The following is a 27,658-nucleotide window of genomic DNA, read 5'->3' as shown; positions in this document are numbered from 1 at the left end:
TGCCTTTAAAGGACTAGCTACTATTCCAATACCTACAGAGAATGTCTTTATGAATCAGAGCCCACAGATATGAGAATACATCATAGGGTTTAGCCAGCAAGCACAAAACACATTTAATCCTGTCCTGCACCTTTTCCCTCTTACAAAACACAGATTCCTGTAAGTTTCAGTACCTTATTGCATGCTATGAGTATCTGCAATAAGAAGGAACACGCAAAATTCCATAGAAACAGCTAAATACAATGATCTGATCTATACTAAAACTACTAGTGAATTCTCTAATTCCAAAGAATTTTACAAAATCAATCAATCCATCCAATAAAATATTCCAGCTGTAAAAATAAGTATTTACACCATCGCATACTGTAATATACTGTGAATTTGATACAGCAAGATGATCTAGACAGCTGTATGAAAATATACTGCTCTAATTAAAACATTTAAAATTGTTTCCTGTCTGCAGCAGCTGCCCCCCTCCCTCTTTTAAAAGAAGAGCAGCCAAATTTATATAACTAAACAATACATCCATCATTTCTTCATTTTAATATGAGTTTTGATGCAGAGAAGATGTGGACAAACCCAAAGATTTCAGATTTTTCTTACCTTGTTTTTGAGTTTTTAAGACAATTTAACTTTTTTTTTGTGCAAAGTAACTTATTTTACTCCTTAACTTGTTGCTAAAATCACTGGCATGCCAGGAACAAAGTGCTGGATCTTGTGAATGACTGTAAATAATTCTCCACTAATCATCAGCTAGTCAACCAGTAACCACTAGTTAAACTGCACTGCCACCAAACCATGTCTCTTATCTTGAGTGAGTTCCTTATCAGGGCCATCAGCTCCTTACTCCCTGACATGTGCCCACTGATGTGAGCTCCCTCAAGCTATGGAACAGTATTTAAATGCAGTGACACAAAATAGTTCACTGTGAAAGCAAATAAAAGATATATTTACTTTTTTTATTTTTTTTTTCCTGCTGGAGTAGCAGCTTGCACTTACATTATTGTTTTAGCTTGGACCCTGAGAATGCTTTTGAAGCAACTTTACCAGTTCTCACTTATCATATTCGATTTTAATTTCAGACTAACCCTGAAGTGCACAGATTAGACTTTTTTTTAGATGAAGGTGAACTGGAAGACCAGCTAGTGTTCTCCCATTGCTAACAGACATCGAGGCCAATGAACCAGGTGAGGCAGGCTGGAGTAGATCACAACACATCTAGTACACATCACGATGCCCCAACAGCAACTGTTCTGCTGTCCTACACAGCTGAACCTACTAGAATGTGCTGTTCCTGTAGACATGGTCTCCAAAGCCAGAACCAAAATGACCAACTAGAATGTGTAAAGAGACATGGGGAGGACTGTAAAAATCACCTCTTTACAAGGAGTGTAACACAGGGGAAAGCAGATGGGGAACATGCCTGGAAAGGTTACAAAGCTTTTACAGAGGACACCATAAATACTAGCTTTGCCAGGATTTAGTTTTGAAGGTGTATTTTCTGTGGCCTTGTATCTGTAAGAATACATGCATAACAATGTTTTATACACAAGTAATATTTAACACACAAGACTGACTTTTTCAGTAAACTGAATTTGAAAGAAGCTGAGAAGCAGCACATTCATCTCTTACTTAGGAAGAAATTAAACATAGTTCTTTTCCACTACCATCTGTGTCCTTCCATGCTCTCTCCTTGTTCAGCTCACAAGCCTTCTTGCATGTCTGATTTGTTGTGGTGAAGGACTGATTTTGTTCTGGAGTTAAAAGAACTGTGCTTGGGAAGTGGCTCATCTACCCCAGGGCCACAGAAGCTGTGGGTGATAAGCTGAGATAATCACCATGACTTTCAGGAGAGGAAAACATATAAAATATCTTGTGTTAAAAGGAAATAGAAAATGCTGACAGGACGCAGCAAAATTTAATCCCATTAGGCTTCACCTATACCTCAAACTGCTTGATATCACACCACAAAAAAATTACTTTAATCTAGTAGTAAGTAGCAACGAAATGTGACTAAAGGTCATCTATAAAACGAATGTTTATGACCCTACTGCAAAGAACTTCAACATACACGCACACCCCTGTGCATTTGCACGATCTAAATCTTTGCTTTCAAGATGTTTCTGACAAAACAAATAAATGCCCCAACCATGTCAGTCTAACTACAATGAGTCCTGTGTCCTCTATTTGCATTCCTTGTGGATTTTTTTCGTAGCAGGAGGGAAACAGAAGTAGGCTCATATTACAATTAGGTAACTTGATTGTTATCTTTCTTGGCAGTTTAGGTCAAATTACTATAACATTTGCTACCAATGGACAAAAAAAGTTAAAATCTATATTAAAGTATTTCTTCCCCTTTGCCTTGTGCCCTTTTACTAGGACGGCAAGGGTGACATAGAGCACAGCAATGATGAGATGAGAGAAAAAGATCTATAAAAGGATCCTGGAAGTGGAATATGAAGTGTCTTTACTCAATATGTTCCCTTAACAAAAAGCTGAAGAATTTGGATTGCTAAGTACATACCAGGCAGTCTTTACACCACGAAAAGAAAAACTGATCTGGAAACTGAAGCAGAAGAGATGCAGGCTTGTGTGTCAAATGTCTTGAAAGGAATGGAAGTAGTCTGAAGATCCACCTAAGAAGCCTCGCTTTGAATGTGTACCAGATGCAATGAAACTGGATCACATTTCAGTTACCATAGAAATGAAGTAAAATTGAATCTTTTCTATTCTCAACCTACGAGTGACGCTTTGCACCCACACGGCAGCATTTCCTTCAAAATACCAGATCAGAAATCAGAAAGTCTCCAATAGTTGCATCGCATAAAATATATTAGCCCTGCAAATTTCTTCAAACTTTAAACTATTTTAAACTGTTGCCTAGACAGTTAAACTAATTATACCATATATTCAACCTGTCTTCCAGCAAAGCCACAAACATTTCATTGAAATGCTGTTTTTCATAATTCCAAAGACTACTTGTTACAAGAAATTCAAAACTGTAATTTGTTCATTTCAACACACAATATCCACAGACAGGTCCAGAAGTATGTAAAATTTTGGTTTTACTCCCCTGTATTTTTGACTTTCAGGGAAGAAGTGATCTTTTTTCACTATCTCCAGACTTTGTACAAAGGTCAGGCTGCACTTCTTTAGTTCAAGCTCTTTCATAAGTGATGTCAGAATTTCTGAATTAGACTAGCTCTCTGTCTATATGAGAAAGACAAGTTTTGAATTTTTTTCCTTTCCTCAGTTATGCACCTCTCTCTTCATGAAATCCTCTCAAAAAAAAAGTTAAGACACACAGAGCAACACCAAGGTCTCAAATATATAAAAATTACTGATTTCACTTAGATCTTGCAATTACTTCCCTGCTAAAAGCTGAAGTTGCAAGTAAAGTCAACCTTCATATCAAGTATCATTTAAAGATATTCTAAGTCAAGTGCCAGCCTACATTTGCTGGGTATCAAAAGCAAAGGAATCTGTTCAGCTCCAGAAGAACAACATGTTCTGCTAATTCTACACCAGATATTTTGAGATGGCTGCTACAAATATATCAAAAATCCAAGTCTAAGTGACATACAAGTGACATACAGCATAGCAAAGGACACACAAAAATCTGCATTCATTTTCTCTGCAACAGGCAGCCCTCAAATGAAAGTGGCATTACAGGTGCAGGTGAGGAATGTGCACTAAAGCATAAAGCACATGGTGGAAACTGAAGAAATTCAGGGGGGACAATATCTTTTTGCCATACTGTGAACACAAAATCTCTGAAAACAATGTTTCTTTATTACAGTTCACACATATACCACTCCTTTTAATATCAAGGTAGCTTAATATCAATCTAATCAAGGTCGACAAATACCCTGATCTACACAATCTGCAGATTGTGTAGATCAAGGTAATAATAACAGCCCACATTTGAGTGGGTTATGGCAGGAGCATCAGCTTCAGTGGGCCCCATTCACCTGCTAAGCTTGTCCTTCATGGAGTCAGCAATGCTTACTGTTGGCTGGCAGGCTCAGCAACCTTTCAAAGACAAAAAATAGCTTTCCCCTTTCCTTCAATGAATACTGTCATAAAGCAGGCTTATCTCTCTTGGCAAATGCTCACTAAAGAACATTTAATTCCTCTCCAAAGCCTTATTCAAGATTTAATAAATTTACTTGCTAACTCCCTACATGGAAACTCTCCCTGGTGAGCAGAGATCTGAATGATCCATCTGCATGCTATAAAGAGTTGCTTTGCAGAATGGATTTCTGTGGTCAGAGAATAATCACTTAATATTTATTGCCTCCAAAAAGTTTTCTTGTTTAAAAGCAAAAAGATGAGTGTTCATTCATGAACACTAGAAAGTTACACAGCTTTTAATACTTGTCTTCACAACACGAGGGTCAATTTTCACTGCTAGCTCAGTCATTATAATGGCATCAAATACAGTAAGAAATAATTCACTCTCTGATACTTGTTGCAAGCCTGACTTTTAAGTAATAGTATAGTTGTTAGAACATAATGGAATATAGTAACTTTCAACCAGACCATCTAACCCTCTATAAAACTAGGAGATGTAGTGCAAATATATCTTTCCATACTAAACCAATCCAAATCCCAAACTCTCCTAAAGCAAAATAAATCACAGTAGAGCCACCAGAGATGCCATTCTTATGATAGACAGGGCAAATGCAAAGAAGGAATATGCTTCTGGTTCTCCTCAGTATCTACCTCCGTTATTTGATTTCACTATATTTTGTTTTCACACCATATGGGTGCACTATTAAGACTGATAATATGAATACAATAAGGATTTTTCTTTCAAAATTAGATAGGAACTATCAGATTATAGGATCTCACATCAACTGTGTTTGATGTCTCAGAAAAAACCCTCATTCAGCAAGCCTTTATGGGAGAACTCCTGTTACCACTTATTGTAGTGCTAATTTCAGGATTACCCAATGCAAATAAAAAAACCCTCTTAACCTGCAAATTCACTTTGTATTCTTTTTACCAATCTTTCTTTACCAAGAAAGGTGTTTCCTATCTCTTCCCTGAGGACATTTCAATGATAGAACTGTTGAAACAGAGCTATTTGCTAGCTTTGTATTCAAAAACTCAGCTGAAACTTCAAAAGCAGTGCAGGCCAAAGATAAAAAAAAAAAAATTCACAAGACAGAAATCTAAGGGAAGGATTTAATCAGTCAAGATACTCAGCCATTTCAAGAGGGAGGATTTGGATGGTGAGAGGAGAAACTGAAATTCTTCCCTTTATTCTCCTTCTTTGACCTTTTATGCTATCTGCTCTGAAAAAACACCAGCAGCAAGATTCCCTCTGCTGTGGCACCCATATGATCCTCCACCACTAACACACAGCAAGGGCTAGGTACTTGCTCAGAATAGGAAGAATCACATCACCCTGTAGAGGTAGTTTTCTGCCCTCCCACACACAGGCTGTTCTACTTTCAAAATAGTCTTGTGCACAGAAGGTCTGAATGTGTCTCAAGACAAGCTGTGGTCTGAGTTCCCAACACCAACCTGTCAAAATTACCTAAAAAGGTTGTAGTGTCTTGCATCAAAGTCTACATAAGGGGACTGTGGGGGTAAGGGCATCCCTTGCACTTGTTTTTTTGCATTGCTTAAGATAAAATTTTTGTGCATTGTTTAAGATACATTTCTCCACACTTTTCACCCTAATTAGGAACCTATAGATTCATGTTGAAAACAAAAAAAGGCATGTATGCATTTAAAGCTGGAAAGCTAACACCCATCTCTACCAACTAGATCATTAGGTAGCAAACTATCACTGTGAAACCAATGGCTGCATGTATAGGATCATAAAGTCAGTGAGATAACTTTGGAGAATAAAGGTTGCACATTCCCTAAACATTTCCCTGAATATTGTGGTATTCTCATTTTTTTCAGCTGTTTTAAATCTGTGACGTTATACTGCAGAGTCCATCATTTATGCAATCTCTAAGTACTGATGAAAGAGACACCTTAGAGAGTAATATAAAATTCCAGACAGCACTAGCATGTGTTTAACATTTCACTGTTTTAATTCAATTTTTGAACCATAAAGTGACAATGACCATTTGAACTGTAGGATCCCACATACTCTCTGAATAAGCAAGAATAGACCTGTGAGTTTCAAATGTCTCACGTCAAAACATCTCCCACACAGAAGAAACACAGTAGTGCACAACTAAGGTAATGTACAAGGTACATTGAAATGCTAGACACTGCCTCCAAATCATGGAATTTCAGCGACAGATTTATTCTAAAGCAGTAACATCTGATATCTAAGCACAGCATAATGATGCTCTTGGCCAATGCTGTGATCTCCATCAACTACAAGATACTAAAGCTGCTGCCCTCACTAAAACACATTTTTCTCAATCTCCTACTTGGGCAGCTTGGGCAGTTTATATCAGATTGTTTAAAGACTCCTGACTGATTAAAGATCTTGCACACATGTGTTCTATGTCTAGAACACTCTGTGTTCTATCAGAACAGAAGCAGGAGGAAACTGGCTTTCATGCCAGCTCTTAAGCAAGAGAGGTAAGCAGCAGATCTCCAGCACACTCAGCTTTCATTAAGTTTCCAAAAGTTCATGATGCCTCATGATTTCTCTAGCTAGAGGAGTTCAGAAATTGAGAACAAGGATTGAAAAGAGCTAAGTTTTTTAATTATGTGAGCTGTTACAACTAGCATCTAATAAGCTGATTATCAAGTGTACACTGGATTTAGCTTTAACAGCAAAATCACTTGGCATGTACTGACTGACTCAAGTGGAATAAAAGAATTATAAAATCTGATTGTCTGAGCTCCTCAGCAAAACAGCTAGCAGTTCCATTCATGTGTAGGAAAAGAAATGAAATTAAAGGAAAAATAAAAGAATCATTAATGTCAGTAAAGCTCACATAAAATCAATCTGGAAGATTTCATTAAGTTTCAACTTCCCATAAAGTTATTTCATAACTTTAGACCTTAAACTGTATTACATATTATCTCAAACAGCTCCCTTTTTTTTAGCAAATTCACCACCTTCTTGCATCTTTTGAATGACAGGCTTTTTTATTTGTTTACACAATATTCCGTTATACTATGATGTTAGTCATCATATGACAAAACTGGCAATTGTAGCCTACATTTTCTAAATAAACAGGAAAAAATTGCCAGATGAGGTCAAATGACTCTGAAAGACAATAGATCTTTTAAGAAACATGTTTAGCTCACATATCAAAGGGAACTTGTTTCAATCCAGATGCTTAAACCAACTTGAAGTTACACAGTAAATCTGAATCTATTCCTTGGCATTATCTAGTAAGCATTGACCTTTTCAAAATATACGTTATTAAAATTTTAAGATCATATTTGCAACTTTACACTTGCTGTAATTTTGTCCACGAATTTACTTAACCTTCTAATAATTTTATTTTTATTTCTTCAGGTGGTTTAATGTCTCTTTAATATAACATCTTTTTAAAATATATTAAAAACCCCAGTAATCTAAAACAATCATGCTGGTTTTCTACTACAGTAACTATACTGCTTCAATGTCTTTAGAGTGTGAAATCTGACTGCAGATTAACAACAGGTAATCAACTAAAGGACAGTAAAGCATGATGAAAGCAATCAATCATAGACTCCAGAGAACAGTCTGGACTGGAGGATTGAAGACCATTCTCTGTCCCCCAAGTTCCAACCTCCCTCCCAACACCTACCACTGACCACATTGCCCTGTCAGGGATGTGGCACCAGTAACTTCCCTGTGCAACTTTTTCCAGTGCATCACTATCCTCACAATAAATAATTTCACCCTAACATCCAATCTGATTTGACCTTCTTTCAGTTAAAAGCCATTTCCCCTTGTCCTACCACTACCTGCCTTTGCAAAAAATCCCTTTCCAGCCTTTGTAGGTATCCTTGCCTGTGATACCAGCTTTAGTTCCCCAGCAAAAAATCAGAACTTAATATTAACATATTAACTCCATCCTTATCTATTAACTCTTATCCTATCAGCTGCCCAGCTGAGTAACTTCCAATAGTTTAGCTGTTGCTTGGATCAAGTGCTTATTACCAGCCTGCACAGATGAAAATAAAGTTAATCACTTCAGAGTCAGTCCAGATCCATGACACAGGTAAGGGACAAAAACTTTGCTGTACATGACAGAGGAAGAGAGACTGAAATAGTGGGTTTGTTCATGTGTAAGAAGAGACATCTCCTTGAGGCCTTAATGGTCTTCCACTACTTATATATGAGAGAACAAAAGACAGACAGCCTTGAAGGTGCACAGTGGCAGCTTGAGAAGCCTCAGCCAGAAGTTACAACGTAGAAAACACCAATTAAATATATAAATACAATAAACAGCTATGAAAGTGATCAAACACTGGAACAAAACCCCAGTGAATTTCAATGCCCTCCTTTGAGATCCCCACAACACAACTGGTCCTGACCCTGCAAAAGTCAAGCCTAGCTGGCTCTACTTTCCGCAGCTGCATTGCACCAGATGGCATCCAGAGGTGTCTTGTCAACTAGAATACTTTGAAAGCCTCTATCTTTAGATGGTCATGAAGAGCAAACTGCAACGGACTTTTCTTTATATTCTCTCCAGTAACCAAAGATGATAATAACATAAAACAGAGGTTAAACAAATGATATAAGGACTCACCACAGTACAAACTTTCTGGAAACTTCTAATAGCTTCTTATAAAAATAAAATCCTAAATTGCTGGTAAGAACATGCATCATGTTGAGCTTTCTTTCTGTTCACTTACTGACCTTTCCCAACAAGAACACAGGAAATACCTGAAGGATCATCTGGCATGTAGTTCTCTAGAGGATGTTGCCAGGATTACAATATGTAGCCCCTCCTTCCCAACCAAATGAATGTCTCTTTACCTCCAGATACAACACAAACAAAAGCTTTGAATGTGCTTAAGAACACTGAGTATTGAAACAGTTCTGTTAAGAAATTATTTTTCATTCTGTAATAAGACTTCCTAGAGATAGCTGACTAATATAAAGAAGTTTGTTATGTCCTGTGTGACCACCTGTCTGAACACATTTGCATTGTGATGGAGGCACACGTTGCATAAGGTACAATACATGCAAGCCTTCTGTACTCCTTTGTACACTCTGCATAATCTTCTACATCACAATGATATGCACATACCAAATTCCACTGCAGAAAACTAAAAGACCAAAAAAATTAACTGAAATATTACCTCCAGACAGGTAATAGGCACTGTCAGATACAGATCCTCACACTCACCAAAACAAATCCCTTAGTAAGTCTAATGGTTTCTCTGGACCAGTGAAAACATCTACTGCACCATCTAAATGCACTGCCATATGTTCTCAAAAGCCTGCACATTGTGGTTCACCTTTAACTATGACAATAAATCAGGGCCCACATGGCATTTTCAGAAAATCTCTTTACGTAACTCATTGTAATTCCCTTATTGGGACACAATAGATTTTCATGAGTTATGGCACTGTTTATTTTTTAGCAGTAGGATTAGTGAGTGGAAGATATAGTACTTTTGCTGCAGGCAAAACCAAAGCCACAATATTTAATAGCAATATCCTCAGGAATCAACAAACATACACAGTGAATTCATGAGTTTTTAAACACCTCTGTGAGTATCATCTTAGAAACTTGGCATTAGTTTGCCTGGATAACAGCAGCTTCTTGTTGGCATATATATATATACATATATATACATATATGCAACAAAATACCTAAATATTTTCCTGATTTTCTAATGATGTACTGTACTACTTACTTCTCAGTGTAGATTCATCAAAATGAACTTGCTCTAAGTCGAGATACTTTCTTTTTTTCTTTTACAAACCCCTGTTTAAGGGAATTAATTCCATTACATCTTTGTGTGTCTATGAGATACACTCCTGATGGCTGACCTTTCTGGAGATCTTCTGAAATTATCTGTCACCTGAGTGACCTCAGCACTGTCTCAGGGTTGTTCCTGCTGCTTCAAAGACATCCTCAGCATGAGTGCTGTCACATGGTCTTGGATACCCTGATTTGCAGTAGGGGAGAAGAATTCGTAAGCATGGAATCACAAATTTACTCCAGTGGCCATCCTATTTCTTGCTCCTGTGAAGACTTCTGCAAAGGTCCCAAATTTAACTGTCAGTCTGTTCATCCAATTCACTTTAGGCAAATTATTTTGTAAAAAATGCATCCCAAAATACATTATAATGTGACAGTCTGTCTTTGCCTGTGCTTGAGGCATCAAAGCAAAAAGGAGTTAGAACCTGCACAAGGAAAATAGGTACAGCCTCCCATGTTCTTCTACTATGAAAAATACTCACACACATGAAAGGCGATCCCACCAGTGGATGTAGGAATAGTGATACTATACACAAAGTTATGAAAAGACAAGGAAATAAGCAACCAAGATAACTGAGCAAGGGATGGAGTAGTAGGTATTTTGGAGATGCTTACACATCAAGCCCACACACAGCATGGCTGGAAGCATCTCTGGAAGAGTAGGCTACCAGTAAGTCTTAAGGAATGCTCAAATCAGCAGCTGTGCTTAGACTTAAATTAGCTTCCTGCTCAGCTTCTGACATATTCAGAATAGTAACTGACATAGAGCAGCAAGACAAAAGCCTATGCCTGACGTGTGGCAAATATCCCCAAACGACAGAAGGGAAGCTGTTCAGGAACTAATTAACAAGTTCCAACAGAAGGACAGCTGCAAAGGAGGAGCAACACGGTGTACCACTGTAGGTTCAAAAGACAGACAACAGAGACAAAAACCCCTGTGTAAGGAAACTAGTCAAGCACTGTAAGCCTATGTATTTTATTACAACAAGAAACATAAAAAGGAAGCCCTTTCAAGAAGTGTCCTGCTTTCCTTGGCAAAACAAAAGAATTTCTACTGCCTTGTCCAGTGTCCCATAAAAAGGAAAATACCAGACATCAGTTCTAAACATGTACAGACCCTTTTGCACAGTCTTGCTGAGACATGCCACAATTCCACAGGTCTTTAGTGCAAACAACCATTACTATTTCAATTTCATCAAGTAAGGAAGTACCCTATATTCCTAACTTTTTTGTCCTATTCTACTCCTCTAAATTCAGTGATGTTGAAAGGATGTATTCAGGAACAGTAGCAGACATAGCTTCTAACTGTTCCACTAAATGCACTAGAGAAATTCTGTGAAGTCAGGTACATTCACTAGTCATAATTTACTACTAGACTCATCAGTGATATCAACATCACACCACCATTCCCAGAGGTAGTGTTGGCTGGTCATAATATTTAGGAGAACCTTCCTACTTACTAATCCATTTCTGTGACAAGCCCTTATCTTGAAGGTTTTCTGCACCAAGTTATCCATGATAAATTTATTCCTGCAAAAGCAGATTTTATATTATTGTCCATGTCTCCTATTTGCATAGTTTTTTTATACCATTACATACAATTCCTTCAGCCTAATACTGGCCAATTCTGAAGCTGGATTCACTGTAGAAACCCAGAAAAATAGAGTGTGGTTTTCTCAGTGTGTCAGATCTAGTGATCTTGCCAGAATAAAACCAAATATTGGAGCTTCTTATGACAGGAAGAAGAGGAAAGTATAGTTCTTTGACAGCTGAACAGGAAGCTTTGACATTGCAACACTGAGCACTGTGAATTTAAGATTCACAGATATTTAAGATTCCTCCAGGTTCATGTGTTATTGGCAACTTCAGGGCAACTGCTTCCCAGTTCTGCAAGTGTAGTCAGCTTCTACCAAAAACCAAGATACATCCAACATTAGCTTTTGGCTACAGATTTCCAGTGACTTGAAGTCAGAATGAAGAGTAGAATAATAAACAGAGCAAAATCATGTTTTCTGAAGAGCTGCAGGCTGGGAATTACTAAACTGGCTGCATAATAAGTGTAGATTATTTTTAGCAAATATTTTTCATTTACTCTGCAGCAAACAGAACCATCTAAAAAGACAAGACATAACTCTACCTTCCTACAAATTAGAGCTATGAATACAGAAGTGAAGAGCAATTTTTGGTACAAAGATACACATTGTTCCTAAATTTAAAAATCATCAACAACTAAGCTAAAATATTACCATCACCACTCTGTGTTTCATAACCTGAAGGTCAGGTACTCTTTAGTAACACACAGGTTTTCAGTGGACTATGGCACCTATGCCAATCAAAAAAAAAGTTTTGAACCACCAGCTTGGCAGCATGGCAACTGCCAAACCCCAATCATATCCAATTACCTTAAGTTAACTATGCTACACTGTCATCAGGCTATACTGCCCAGAAACATGCTTCCATAATCAATTTGAAAGAATTTAATTTTCTTCCCAGATTTCCTGCATGGTTTCTATGCCTTAACCTTGCTTTACTATCTCACCAGGTTTCCCTAGAGGTCCGTCAGTATCTTTGAACAGATTAGAGTAGCTACCTACACCTGCTGTTGTGTAGACACTGACATGTGCTTCTCAATTGTGGTAAAGACTTAGACTGTGGAGAGACACATACGACATCAAAATAATTTAGGACAAGAAGTGACTCTGGTTTTCTCTATAACATCATCATAGTTTAAAACAATCTTCTAAGCTTTGAAGCTTAGCATTTTAACACATACTGAAAATGCAAATATATTCTCAGTACAATTTATGAATGCAGTATTCCTCAAAACTCAAGGGAAAACACTCTTCACTAAGAACACTACATAAGTGGGTTTTTTTCAGCTGCAAAGCTAAAAAAAATATCAGGATTCAGCATTATCAGTGATACCCTCTTAGGGATTATTACATGAAAATATTGAGAAATTCGAATCTTCCTGCTCTTACCAATTGTTTCCCAGCAAGGTTTCCTTTCAGACCACTCTTCTGTGCTCAGAAACTGTGTAGTTACCGTTCATTTTCTTTTCAAGAAACTAAACCACATAAAATTGCATAAAACCACAATACAGAATTCAGATGTGGCTGCTTATCTGGGATAATAGTAAAAGCACAAGCCATACCACAGTCAGTGCATCCTACAGCATTTCTTATCTTAGGCATTATAAAAATAAGTGTCTACTATGTTTGGTCATAAAAAATAATTTGTCAGTAATACTCACCCCTGCAATGCCTGCAGAGCCAACATTGCTAAGAACCTAAGCTGAATTCTATTCCTTCTTGGGCATGACCATATTATTTACTAAATTCCAGTGAGCTGAAGCAGAGGGATTGCTCATGGAACACTTACTGTACCAGTGTGGGAAAAATATTCAGCTTGGTTCTCTGAACACAGAGGGAGCTTGTAGAGTTGGCAACTGGAAGTTTGAAAGTGATTCTTAGTAAGAGTCAATCACATAATGTATAATTTAGTGATTAATAAACAACTCTAGGGTAAAACTGGTTTTTGAGCTGTCTCTGAGCTTCCTTCAAAGCAAAAGCATTGCTGGTCTTTTTTGACAAAAGTTACAAACACACCAATACCAAATAAAATCTCACTGCCTTTATAATTTTTCTTTCCTCTTCACTGGTGAATAATGTGAGCTGACTAATTCTGGAACGCTAAATTACATAAATTATTACGCAATGTGAGGTACTGCAGGGTACCTAGTCACTTTTCCTATCATATAAAGATAGGTCAGACTGGTGTAAGCTCTTCTGTTTCCTTTGACTAAACAGAGTGAACAGAATTTACACTGGTGTCTAGTTTAGAGGCTCTGAGAAATTGAAAAAGATTTTCCAAAACATTACTTTGGTGATATGAAACATGCTACTAGTATACAAGGAGAATGATTTTGCTGTCTTGGGGGATGATCAAGAAATCCTCACATTTGTAAGGTGTTACAGCACATGTTTTGCAGCACTTATGTCACATGAATATTGGTCCCTTCAGAAATACTTTCTGTATTGTAATCTCATTAGATACAAAAAAGCTGATTACAATGAACGTTCAGGAAGTAAAAATAAACAAACAAATCCCCAAAACAAACAAATCCCTACCAAACCAAAAAACCACGTAATCCAGAATTAACATAACCCATTTAGAAATCTAACTGGAATGAATTTTTGCCTCAACGCAAGGCGAGCTGCCTTCAAAGAAAATAATGATGCTTAAACACATGCCCCATAGAAACTACTAATAATCCTCCAAGAGCACCTTGGCAGTCAGCAGGATCCCAGGAAAGCACAAAGGAAAATACTCTGGAAGCTTTGTTTTGCTGTAATTCAAGCAATTGTAATGTAATGTAATTCAAGATTATCCCAAAACACACAAAAAAGAACCCAAAGCAAACAAAAAACCCCACCAACTAACCAACAAAAAGAAAAAACCCCAACAACAGAAAAAACAGAAAACCACCACCAAAAAAACGCCAATCAAAACAGAAAAAACAAATAACCCACCACCAAAAAAACTCCAATCAAAACCCCCCCAAAAACCAACAAAAAACCCCAACCAACCAAAACAGACCAAAAACAAGAAATCAACTAAACACCAAAATCTAATCCACCATGCAACAAATATTTTCACAAATCAGATAAAACATCTTTCCTATGTGGAAGAACCTTAACTTTACAGCCTGCAGAAATCTCCACCACGTTCAGCTCTTTAACCACTAAGTCAGCTAACACACACCTACATTCATGCCTCAGATTTTTGTAAGATTTTAATCTAGGTGTGTATGTATGAAAAAGTACAAACTTCCTCTTCATTGTCTTCTATGTGTAGGAACATTAATCTCCTTTAACAATGAAAATGGTGGGATTTTATTCCTGAATTTAAAAGAGCAGCTGAATCTCAGTGACGTGAGATGCATGGCACATGTTTTGTTTCTTTAGGGGTAGGATGATGCAAAGAGGCCTCAACTGCATAATTTCTACTTTTCCAGCAGTCAGTTTAATCCATGCTTTAACCACAAACATGTATTTTAAAGGTTTTAAATTAGATTTTTAAAGCAATAATTAAGTATCTCACACACAAATCTCATTTCTTTATTCCCTGAAGTATACACATTCAGCTTTTATCCTTCCTTCCTCCCTCTCACAAATTTTCCCTTCTTTGAATTATGAACTCAAAAGTAATTTCATTTTTAAAGTTTAGTTCTGATGTTAAAAAGAGAAAACACGCATTTGATATTCTTCTATGGAGAGAAAAAGGCCTGTAAGCTCTTCTGCCTGCTACTCTGTGGATCAACATGCCTATTCTTGTGTTGGCATTTTTCCACTCTTCTCAGGTTCAGCAATGCCAAGCTGCTGCCACAAACACAAGCAATCCAGTACACTGCATACGTGCATGTGCATGTGTGTGCGTGTGTGTTTACATATCCTAGCAGATTTCTTTGGAATTGTGCCTGGCAGGATTTATTCTCCCATTTTAACAGTAATCCATTATTTGACCACCATCCGAGAGCCTAGGAATTAAATGGGGTTTTAGTAAATGCAGTACAACATGCTGTACTTAAAGCAATATTTGCTCCAAACGTTGTTAAATAGGACATGTCCTATATAAATCTTTACTCTAGTCTTTCAAGAAATCTACCTGAAGTGGATTTTAGCTTGTAAGCCACCTATATATAGAATACATATAATAAACTTTTCTTCCCTAAGTACTACACTCTGCTGATACAAAGCTTCAATTCCCAGTTGAACATAGGCATATGTGCTTTCTTTAGAAAATTTAATCCCTGAAAACATCAGCTTTTCAGTTTGCAAAATTAAAAAATTCACCCCAAAAGATAAGTTTTATGCAAATATACATAATGAGGTGAAGATTAGTAACTAAATTTTATGCAACTTTCTTATAACTGACTGTGGTATCACCTCTAAAATTCTATAATTCTGGGGTAATTGCCAATTACAATCTATTCATAAATCCTGTTGGAAGCATTTTCCTCCATTTTATTCAAATTAGATTCATTTTCCGCTACATCATCCTCTCCATCCATATTTTTCTGTTCTTTCCTAATTGAAGGTCACAGGCCCTGAAGCCACTGGTGGACCACTGTGCAGCTCTCCAAATAACCTGCCTGATATCTTCCACCTGTAAAACAAGAATTGCAATGTGGAACCTTCAAATGCATCAAACCTGAACTGCCAGAAAACAGAACTCAGCATCAGTGAGAACTGGAGGGTTTCAGCAAAGGTGAGACTTGAACCAACCTGGAACTATCTCAGGCCAGAAAAAAAGAATGCCAAATTTCCAGAGAATTTACCTACACTCAGCAGTCATGACACCCTGCCCATGGGACATGTTTTTGCTTTTAAAGTGAGTACAATACTTTCAAAGGTCACCATTTCTTTTAACAAATTTGACGTACAATGCTCTGTGTTACACCACATCCTACTCTGAGATGTGGATGCAAACCAGAGGAAATGCAGACACTGATAAGCAACAAGCAATAACTATTTCCTCCAATATGCACTGTGATGAGATGAGCTCTGTACATCTGGTCCAGACAATGGAAAACTACAGCTGGCTGAACAGTGGAGCATGAAATGCCACCCTATGTCAGCAATGAAACTCTGGTCCAGGCAAACTAAAAAAAAAAACAAATCACAATTTGGTCTCTATTCCTCAATCTCTGGAGATAAGGCAGCCACATATCAGCTTGAAACCATCTTCTGCAGATCATAAATACATAAATCGTAATGTAGTCCTGCCAAAGACAAGGCAAAATTGAAACAATCTGATTTGAGAGCATCCCAGTACCAAAACTTATGAACTATGAAGAAGGTAGTCCTTTACAATACACTATCAAGCATCAATGATGCTTATGCTCACTCTGAACAAGTTATAGTATAAGCCAGAGAAAAGCAATCATTAACACCTTGTCCGTGCTAAAGACGACATATTATAAATCCAGTATTTTCTAAGCCTGAAGGAGCTGAGTTTACAACAATAAGAGAGATAATGTAGTTAGTTTAAACTATATTTAAAATTCCATGCAAGCCTCACTCCATTTGATGTCAAGAACTTTCAGAGCATGACATAGTAACAAATCACCCAGTGTTACACATTCATTTGAGACAGTGAACACAAAGAGATGGTATTTACCATTAACTACAGCTCTCTTGAGGATACATCCAAGTAACTAAAAAACTCTAAAATAATTTGACAAAGAATATCCGATGGGTTCAAAGAGTCATCATTTCCCTGAATCTGATCTGAGTGCAGCTGACAGCTTCAGCTCTTTTGCCCTGTCTCCACTCTTCTATTCTTCTGACTCGGGAGAATATCCTCCTGTGGCAGGATATTAACCCAGAATTACAGAAGTCAGCATTTTACAGTGATCAGCTAAGCCACTTTGAAGACAAAGGCAAGAAAATAATCAAGTGATTACCTATTAAAGTCTGTGGCTTAGAGGATACCTTATAAGTTCAGGATCTTTGAGAACAGTGAAGAATAGCATTATTGTAAGCAAATGGGAACTCTGGTATAGTGCATATCTCATGTGTGTCATGACAGGAACCGCAGAACCAGAGGTTTAAGGAACAGTCTGAAAAACAAAAACTTTCACCATTGTGAAATACTAATGTTGGGAACTGAAAACATAAGTACAGGCAAAGATCTTTAAAAGAGCAATTTAAAAAGATATATTTTCTGAGTTGCATATTGGTCTTAAGAATAATCACCAACAGAATATCTGAGACCCATTCCAGAAAAGCTACAATAAAAATGCAGCAAGATATCAGCAGAGGAAGCTTCTAGTCTCAATGCTCCCTTTCATATCAAAAGCAGTTGAAGCCAAAAGGCTGAACACTTAGCTTCAGGGCAACGACTGACTTCTCTATTCACTAACGCAAAGCTTACTTCCAAATGGTGTCAGTGAAAGTGCACTTCTCTCAGGCTATGTCCTGGCCTCTAGCTGTTGGCAAGTAGAAATGTCCCTAAATCTTCATGCTTCCCCATCTTCCCTGTTCTGACATAAAAATCAGAATGGGATAAAACAGTTGAACTGACAAACATTAGAACTAAGGCACAACAAAAATACCAGGGCTTTATAGCTTCATTTTCATTAGAAAAATTACAGAAAAATTACAAAAAATTGCACTGGAAATGCTTCACAGCACAGTCTTCAACAGTGCTTGCAAAACTACCAACTAGTACTAAGCAGCATCAACTAGTTCTTGTGGAAGCTCCTTTTGTCAGTGACACATACCAGGGTTTTGTTCTTGAAAATGTCTTCTCACTGAAAAATTCGGAGATTTAAGAGAAACAAGAAATTCAAGGGCTCTAGCCCTATGTCCAGATCAACAAATAGCACAATCTACTTAGTGCCCATGTCTAAGTGGAAAGACCGAGCTCTGTGGAGCCTGCAGACATTAAAAGCATATTACATATTTCTTCAAGTATGCTGATAATGGCAAGACACATTCTCATCAACAGAAAGCTGGTATAATTCTTGATTTCAACCTCCTCCAAAGAACTATTTTTTATGTCATCAACTAGTATTATATTGAGTAAATAGCAGCAATGCAGTTAATGAAGGGCCAAAAATTTCACAGCCATAATAAAAGTCGTAATTTTCATTCACGTATTTATACATAAACACATAATTCTTTGTTTCCTTTTGAAACATTTTAATACTTGAACACCACAAAAAATATTTTGAGATGTGTGGCAGCTAATTTAAAGGTAAAAGAAAAACCCAGAGCAGCTCTATCAGGCTGAAAGCCATACAAGCAATCAGGTTTTATAAATAAAAGCCAAGCATTTTGCTGCTTATTTGATTCTGCCCCTTTGATAAGGTGCTCTCTCAAACTACTTTAACAACAGCACTGAACAGGAAAAAGAATGCATTTCAAGAATCTAAACCGGCAGCTCAAAATGTAACTCAGTAGGGTAACTCTGAAATCTGGAGGCTCTCTAAGGCTGCCATCTTTTACATAAGTCTTTTGTAGGCTTATTGAATGCTGTAGACTGATTAAATTTAATGAAAAAAAGAGCCTGAGTTTTGAATATTTTCAGCTGGAAGCTGCACTTGCACAGAGCTGTTGTACTGAACAGGGAGCCTGAACTGGTACTTCTTCAAGCAGCAAGGTGGTGGCATATGTGCCTGCTGGGGGTGATCTATTCTGCAGCTGTAAGGCACAATGAATGCTTAATTTTCCTTTTTAAGAGTTGCACAAATTGCACTGTTAGATGTATCCTTAGCTGAATCTATGAATCCTTCTCCAGGAGGGAAGCTGGGGCTGACAATATCCATCCGTGGATAATTTCATTAAGTAAAACAGGGTTAAAATTATTTGTGTCTTCTGAATCATCCAGCATCCAGTTACACAGCAGCATGTGTAGGGTTTTTCCTGCTTCTCTTTCTGGCTTCCCACTCCAAATATCTACCTGCTGATCCTCTTTCATACACCAAAAGTGACACTAAACAAACTTCACTTTCCAATCCACTTTAAACATTTATGGTTTAGTATGCAACAAAACTCTAACAGCCCCTTGAAAAAATACAAAATGGAAATAATCTAAACAAGAGACAAGCAACAAAACATCTACAGATTAACTAGTGAAGGAAGCCTGGAGCCAGAAATAAGAAAACATAGTTTATTCTTTTGTACCAGACCAGTAACTTTACTGCAAGGTCAAAACAAACTGAAAAGTTCAGCTGTACTGAGTTTTGGCCCAAATCAGGTGGGAGTGCACCAGATCATGACCAAAGGCTTCTCACACCAAAAATTAACTTCAAGTTAAAAATGGACATACCAGGAAGAAAGCAGTATAGGAAAATAACAGACTCCTGGTGTAGGCAACAAGCTTAGCCTTAGAAAGAAACCATGAACATCTTTTCTGAAAACCTGCAAGCTTTCCAAACTTCTGTTATCAAGCAATGCATCTGGCAGTGGGAATTTGGCATAGTTTAATGACACATAGCAGTGGATGAGATGATAGCACAGAGGAAGCATGAGAAAAATGACTGCACTAGGAAACACAAAATCAGCTTACAGAACCTATTAAGGGTATCAGTGGGAGGTGTAAGAAAACTGGTGCAATCACAGAAAGTGCTGCTTTTCTCAAAACAAAGGTCAGATCATAAGAAACTGAATTCAAGCTACTTAAACCACCAAGAAAATTTGGGACATGGTTATTAATAGATCAGTATCTCTCCTCTTTGGTATCATGAAAGCAACTAGTAGTCTGAAGTTCATTGTGGTGAAATATATTCTGAATAAAAAAAAGGAACTTAGAGGGTGATACAAGAACACTGTCCTCTGACTTTTGTTTGGATTCTACTATGGTAAGAACTCCAGTCTATTAAGAAGCCACCATGAGGAACATGCTTTGTTCAGCAGCATCCCTAATTAGTTTTGTTGCTTTGAATACCTACTTTCTTCATTTTATCACTTTATTTCAGAGCAGCTTAGAGACACAGCTTCCAGAGTGTGCCTTCTGTGATGGTGAGTTTTGGATACACCAAGTGAAATATTCAGCAACCAAAGTAACATTTAGGGGAGAGAGTAGAACACTGCTTTCCAAGACAGCTGTTTTATTCACAGCAGCAGGATGCATCCAGATAGCACTGACAAAAGACTAAAAGCTGTGCCAAGATACATTTCACTAAAAGATGATGGTAATACTTGAAAACTGTCTTTGATTTAAGGAATCTCAAAGAACACTAATATATAACTACAAGATTGTTACTGTTCTGCTCTGGGGTATGCTATTAGAGAAGTAATGGCAGTGAAATTCACAATGTGTTCTTATTGTTCTTCCATAAAACTGACAGAAAGAACTCATGCATGTACAGGTCTCTTGTTAAGTGCACTATAGCTGAAAAGAATAGAGATGCTGTATTTGACCATTTCAAATATAGTATGCTATAATTTTGCCAGCAGAAAGCAGAAACCATTCTGGCATCCTTGATTTCAGGAGAGAAGGAAAGTGCTTAGCTCAATGAATGCTAAAAATATCACAGACACATGCAACTTATTAAGACTTTTTATTTCCCCCTCTAGCAAAGAGAGTTAACATTCATGTCACTATCCATGACATTAAAGGTGCTTCAGATATCAGCATCTGCCAAAGGTAATGAGAAAAAAATCATTTCAGAGAATGTCCCCTGGTAGAAGGAGGGGACCTAGGAGACACAGGGGCGATGGAAGCAGGTTACTACTGCTTGTGCTGACAGGCAAGTTCCCTCCCAGGCTGCCTCACTTTCCCAAGTACCCTCACAGCAGGCATGAGGCCCTGGAGAGGATGGACAGACAGCTGATGATGTGGACAAGGGTTTCCTGCTGTGGTGATCCTCCTTTCTCTGCTGAACCCAAGGAACTCATGAAGATGTGTCAGGGAAAGTGTGGGTTGGATATAGGAAAAGATTCTTCACCAGAGGGTGGCTGGGCAATGGAAAAGGCTCCCCCAGAGAAGTGGTCACAGCACCAGCCTGACAGAGTTCAAGAAGTGTTTGGACAACACTCCTGAGCACACAGAGTGAATTTTGGGGCTGTCCTGCACAGTTGGACTCCACGATTGTTTTGGGTCACTTCCAACTCATGGTATTCTATAAAAAGCTTGAAATTAGAAGAAACATTTTAAGCATTGATCAGAACAAGTAGCAAATTAACTTCCTGCTTTCAAGGTCTGTTTTGAGAGGCTGGTGGTTGTTGGTACTGCTAAAAGACCGTATTAGTCCTTCCACAGAAGAAGGAGCATGTAATGGCTGAACATGAAATGGCTAGGACACTGAGGCAGGCCATGAAAAACTTGAGATGCAGGAGTTAAGATGAAAGAAGGCACATGAAAGGAGTAAGACTGGGCAGATTAGGCATTTCTCCTTAGAAACTGGACTGAACTGACAAGTTGAATGCACAGCAGGGGACAGACACGCAACTTTTATCCAAGTTTGCGTGTTTCCCTTAGTTTATGATACAATGGGGAAATATGTAAGTATTTTGGGACTAAAAACTAGCATGTTTTTCAGCATGTAAGTCTCTCAAACATGCAATCATATAACACCTGCAGACACAGGGAAAACTACTTCCTTATCACTTATCTAATTTATCAGTTTGCCTCAGAGTTACAGTATGTGCTTTGCTATTTGTCAGAAATGGAAAGCATTCCTGTACTTACTCAGAGGTATAAGTGTCTGATTAAACACTCCACTTAGTGCAGCCAAACATGGCAGAACAATGACTGTTCAATACAACGCAGAAAAGAGATGAGTAACTGCAGGGAAAGGACAACTAAGTGCTTTTCATCAAGCATGCCAAGAATAGGGCACACATCTCTTTTCATCTGAGACATAACCTGAAGAATTTTGGCACTTTGTAACAAACAAGTCTCCTACAACATTTGAAAGGCACATTTCAGAAACTAGGTTAGTGCTAAACAACATGCTATTAGTATCCTAAATACAAGGATGGTTTTAATTATCAAGCTAGTGCACACCACATCAGCAGAAACACAGTGTTGTTTCCTTTTCCTCTACTTTCCACGTACCATCTCCACCTGCTTCATGAGGCTTTAACTACAGATCAATGTCTTAACATGTGTGGATTTCTTGGGCAGTAACTTAAACAGATCACAGAACTTAAATCAAGATTTTGTAAGGAGTGAGCCTCGAGATTCTCAAAAACTAAAGAATATGCCGTTTTTCTATCTGAAATATTTTGAACTGTCACATCTTACTCAAATATATGTTCTTTTTCTCTATATGGATACAGCTAGCATTTTAAAGGATTGCATGGTATTCAAGCAAGAGAGGCAGATCACAGCTTCCCATGCTGGCATCCCAGAGTTCATCTCCCACAACTCTGCTTGACTGAGATAAAGTTGCAGTCATTAGTTCAAAATGTTAATGGTCACACTTTAATATTTGCATGCCATCAGTCTGGCATTCAGGCTTTGTGCAATGACAATGCCTAATGTGAGGCACTTTTTTCCCAGTCTTTGGTTTCCCTAATGCCAAATATGAGCAGCTGAGCATATTAATGTGAGGTTTCTTTACTCACTCTGAGTTTTTTCTCTTGGTTACTGGAATACTACCAGTAGTAACTGCTTTAGTTTTGGGGGGTTTTTTTAACATATTTGTAAAACTACTCTATGACAACTGTCATTTCTAGATTCATTTAGCTTGATCTGGATGTCACACCATACAATAATCTTTCTCCCAGTTGTAACCATATTCCTGGCTAATTCCATCTTCCTGCAGACAGAATTTCTTCCAACTGCACCGGACTCAGAAACATATTCTAAAGGTATTAAAAATAAATGAAAACTTAGAATATTTCTGTTATTTTCTGTTTTCATAGCATATGCTTTCAAATTTTCTCTTATCTAACTTTGCTGTGTACTTTTTTACACAACAGCCATATTAAATTCTATTTTTTAAAAGTATTTACAAAATGAGTGCAACCCTTCACTCTTCTAAGATTTAATCTAAAAACTAACTGAACAGTTAAAGATTAAATCCTTTTTTAAATTAAGGTGGTGGAGGACTGGATTTCACTTTAAACTTTTTAACATAATCATTTCCTTCTACTATCATTGTAAAGCCAAATCCTAAGGCAGGCCTTAAGTCATATAGAAGTGAGGACATCTACACATCTCCAACAAGAAGTTATTTACTCTAGAATGACAGTTTACACCCTCATCACCCTTTTCCCTTCCCCTCCCTTTCTATTCCAACAAATACAGGCTCATTGCAAAGATTTTGGATAGATTTGATCTCAAGGACAGGAAAATGACAGCAGTTTAGAACAAACTTCTTTTGATCCCCATCAAGGAGGCTATCAGTTAATTCCTGAATTCTCACGAAGCTTGGACAAACAGCTATAATTAAAAAAAATTTAAAAAAAGTAACATAAGAAGACTAAAAAATGTGAAAAATTTGGTTAACTATATAAAAGCAAAGCAGTGCAAATATTCATACTTACAGGCTGAGGCTGTTCTGCAATACAGCAGTTGAAACACAACCAGAACTCACTCATTGTTTACAGTCTGAAGTGGGAACTCGGACGAAAAGCAGGACTCAACCTTTGTAAGTCTGTCTGCAGGTAGTAAGTTCTTTGAACAGGTTTATTTTTAATGGCTCCAATGTTAAAATATTCTTTTCTGTTGAGTTCTTCTCCAAAGACAAGTCAGTCCCAGGACAAAGAACTTGAAGGCAAAAAGTTATTTTAGAGTCTTCTTCTAGAAGGTTGGTCCCAGCACCAGAAAAATATTACGTATGCTTCTTTGGTCCCTAGCGTTACGTGAACCTGAAAATAGAAGTTTTCAAAAAGAGAGAAATAAGTCAAATTAGTCAAAAAGAGATAATATAAAGAATCTCAAGCTCCAAGCCAGTCACCCACACCACTGACTTCTTGATACTATGAATCACAGACTGAAGAGACATTAGCAAACAAGTCATGTGCTTTTTTCTACAGTGACTACCAAAACCAGCATATACCATAAATCCATATAAGATTTACACTCCAGCTTTGGTTAGATGAAGCAATACCAAGAACTGGTGTCCAATCTTTTGGCATTCATCTTGGTTTGTTTCTAACTTTCAAATGTAATTTCAGGAAGTGATAATTGTCCATACACCCCTTTATGCTTCTTAGGGAATCGCACCTGTTGTTAACACATCATATTTCTCAATGGAAAAGCTACTCAGTCCATTCACAGTGTGAGATTTAAGTGGTATTTACCCTCAACCCTTCTACACAATTGTCAATCAAAGGTAGGCTCTCCAAAATGTTGAGGAATAAATACATTTTGGTATATGAAAAATTTGCAAAATTGTGTTGACCTGGTCAACACAGTGTGCTTTCCTTCCACCCTCTTCTACCCTGTGCTTCATTTACAGTTGTCTTCAAAATAGGGTATTAGCTGTAGAATTTGAAATTGTTTCCTTAAACCTCTGAAACTCCTCAAGTGGAACAAATGAGGCTCCAGATTCCAACCATTCCTTTGCTCAAATGATGTTTATTGGTAAACCTCCATTCTGGTTTCTTTCAGTAGGAGTGCAATAAAAATTCCTGTGAGACTTTAGTTATCTCGCTGCATATCATAAAGTTTACTTGCAAAGAAAGTGAGATCATGAGTATTCAGAAGTTTTTACAGGCATAATCCTTAACAATTCTTTATACAACTGCATCTTCACTCACACAGATATTTGCACAACTATTATTTCTATGCAATTCCTCACAGTATGCAGTGGTTTGGAGGCTAATGCAATACATGAAACTATGCATATATATGTACACACATTCTGTGGCAGAGCAGCTCCACTTTGCTACCACCTTCATTGATTCTCCACGTGCCAAGCACATGAGCAAAGATGTCCCCTTCATTTACTACATGCATGCCAAGTGACTGCACTGTGTGGCCATGACTAGCCAGGTACTTCTGAGAACTTCAGTCTATAATACACACAAAAAGAATACAGCAGAACCTTTCCCATACTATATCCAAAGCCTTTGGGAAACTCTAACACTTCTTAGCTTTTAAGCCACTAAAAAGAAATTGAGAAACAAATGCATGCTGCAGTAAAAACATCTAAATAGCAAAACCCCAGCCAAAGCACTTGTGCCTCCTAGCTTTGAAAAAATCAATAGTGTCAAAATTAGGTTTATCTGCCTGTTTCTGGTATTCCTGGCTTAGAGATAAGAATAGGAAGAGGGGGATCTGCTTTGATGGGTTATCCTATTGCTAACACCATATAAAACAAAGCAATTTTATTAAACAGGATACCTTGAGAGCAAGAAAGAAACCTAAACAAGCAAACAATCCCCACTCTGCCAAAAATATTTTTTTTTTTGGCAAAAAAAGTACAACCTTTTGCTTATCAGGAATTTAAAAAAAAAGGTCTTGGAACAGTGCTAACGTGACATTTTAACTACTTAAGAGAAGATTTTTCTGCTAAAAAGATCACCATCTAAATTCCATGAATGAATCAAGAAACTGCAATAAAACTTGGGATTCAACTACCAGTAGCGTGAAATCCAAGAATGAAAGTAAAGGTCTCTAAGGAGATTCTCACTGTAATTAGGTGGCTTCACATCCATTTTCTCAGTTATTCTGGTGACTGAAAATTTCATTAATTTTAAATAGCAAGATTAACAAAGAAAACCTTGATGGAAAAATACTCCCTTCTTTTCTACAGGCTCAAAATTTGCAAGTTACACAATTCTTTTCTAAATTCGATTCATTATGTTACAAAATCAGAAGTAAAACACAATTAAGTTCCGTTAAGCATGCAACATTTAACAATTCTAGTCCAGTGTCTGTACAGTTTATATCTCCTTAAGACCTGATTGATTTACTTCTAAGATAGAAGTGTGAAGTTTTGAAACACAGCAATGCACCCAGAACGGTTGCTGCTTAGACCATGAGAAACTTAGAAATCAAATACTCAAAGTTAGCATTTTGAAGTTTGATATATTGTAAGCTGCTAGAGCAAGAAATGGGTATCCTGCAGTGGGCTTTTCTTGCTCTGCAAGTGTCCCAATATTCTGATTTGTTACTCCTAAAATTATGACACTTGTTGCTTCCCTACAATCTCTTTTTGTCAAAGTCCACAACTGACATATCAAATTCTTTTTCTCACAGAGGGCTAACTTTGATCTGTCTGTTACACCCAAGTACAGAAAACACACACTGAAGGGCAGGAAGATTCCTTTTCTTGATCTGTCTCTGTGTTTGTTCACTGATTGCAAGCACACTCCTCCAGCTCCCTGCAGCCTCTAGCATTGCACTGAGCTGCAGCTCTGGAAACAAACCTGAAGGGCTTGTGTGGGCACCTGTGAGCCTGGAAAGCTCCTCCTGTTTACAGAATACCCAAGGGTGCAGAAGTCTTGCTCTACACAGCCACTCTCTGCACTCAGGACTTGTGACCTCTGTGACGCCCTGCTTTTGATCTAAAGTTTTTGAATGACAAAGTCAAGCTAAAGATTGTAAATAATAATCTCTAATTACATGTTTATTCTTAAAAAAGTATTTTCAGTTTTATAGCCTGTAAAGTGCTACATTTGCCTTCACTTTGGTGGTTCTGCAATCACTAACACTTTTTCAATCTGTTGACTTTTAGTTGAAACATACAGTTGATGTAGCAGTATGTCTGGAGAAGCAGGTCTGGAGAAAACTGACATTAACTGCCCTCTTAAAAGGCAAACAAATGCTTAGCAATATTTGTTAGAGTTCTGGAATTTCCTACACCTTCCCAGTCTGCTAAACAAATTATTTTTACAGTGATCAAGTGAATATAGATATCAGGTATAAATCTGTTGCACCAACGTGGAAAAAAAAAAAAAAAAAACAAACTGAAAGCAAAGAAGTGTATTGCTGCTGTGATGCCAATGAAAACACACAAGAACTTCTCTTACACTGAAAGTGTCTCTGTGCAGACTTGCCAGATGAAGATCACAACAGACGTGCAAGAACACACTTCAGGATAACAGCTCTGCCACCCCTTGGTTTTGCTCTTTGCCCAGATCATGGTGCTCAGAGTGGCACAACAGCGTAGAGCTCACATTGAAAAGATAAGGCGATTACTCTGAACCAGACATTTATCAGAGAGATGAGAGGTGAAATACTGATCTGCTTTCCCCATGTAAACTTTCTGAACTCTGAATGCAACTTATTTTAGAGTGGATGATTCACGTTACAAAAACACACAGGATTATCAGGCTGAACAACTTTCTTACATTTTAAGGTTTATATACCTTAGTTACATCAATTCTTAACAT

The 27,658-nt window shown here is 37.5% G+C and overlaps 2 protein-coding genes across 5 annotated transcripts in view; both read right to left on the bottom strand.

The window, feature by feature from the left end:
- CDC42SE2 (CDC42 small effector 2) overlaps positions 1-27,658 on the bottom strand; it is a 77,411-nt gene that overhangs the window by 7,124 nt on the left and 42,629 nt on the right. For all 4 annotated transcript variants that reach the window (XM_079331152.1, XM_079331154.1, XM_079331153.1 and 1 more), the window contains one exon: positions 23,861-24,184. In XM_079331152.1, coding sequence (XP_079187278.1) covers positions 23,861-23,914 — 54 coding nt within the window. In that variant the 5' untranslated portion in view covers positions 23,915-24,184. The remainder of the gene's footprint in view (positions 1-23,860; positions 24,185-27,658) is intronic.
- ROR2 (receptor tyrosine kinase like orphan receptor 2) overlaps positions 1-27,658 on the bottom strand; it is a 318,074-nt gene that overhangs the window by 248,655 nt on the left and 41,761 nt on the right. The gene's annotated exons all lie outside the window — the stretch shown is intronic.

Source organism: Erithacus rubecula (assembly GCF_903797595.1).
Source record: "Erithacus rubecula genome assembly, contig: SUPER_Z_unloc_2, whole genome shotgun sequence".
NCBI classification, from domain to species: domain Eukaryota; kingdom Metazoa; phylum Chordata; class Aves; order Passeriformes; family Muscicapidae; genus Erithacus; species Erithacus rubecula.
Note: the sequence above shows the minus strand (reverse complement) of the source record. Positions and strands in the feature narration are given on the sequence as shown.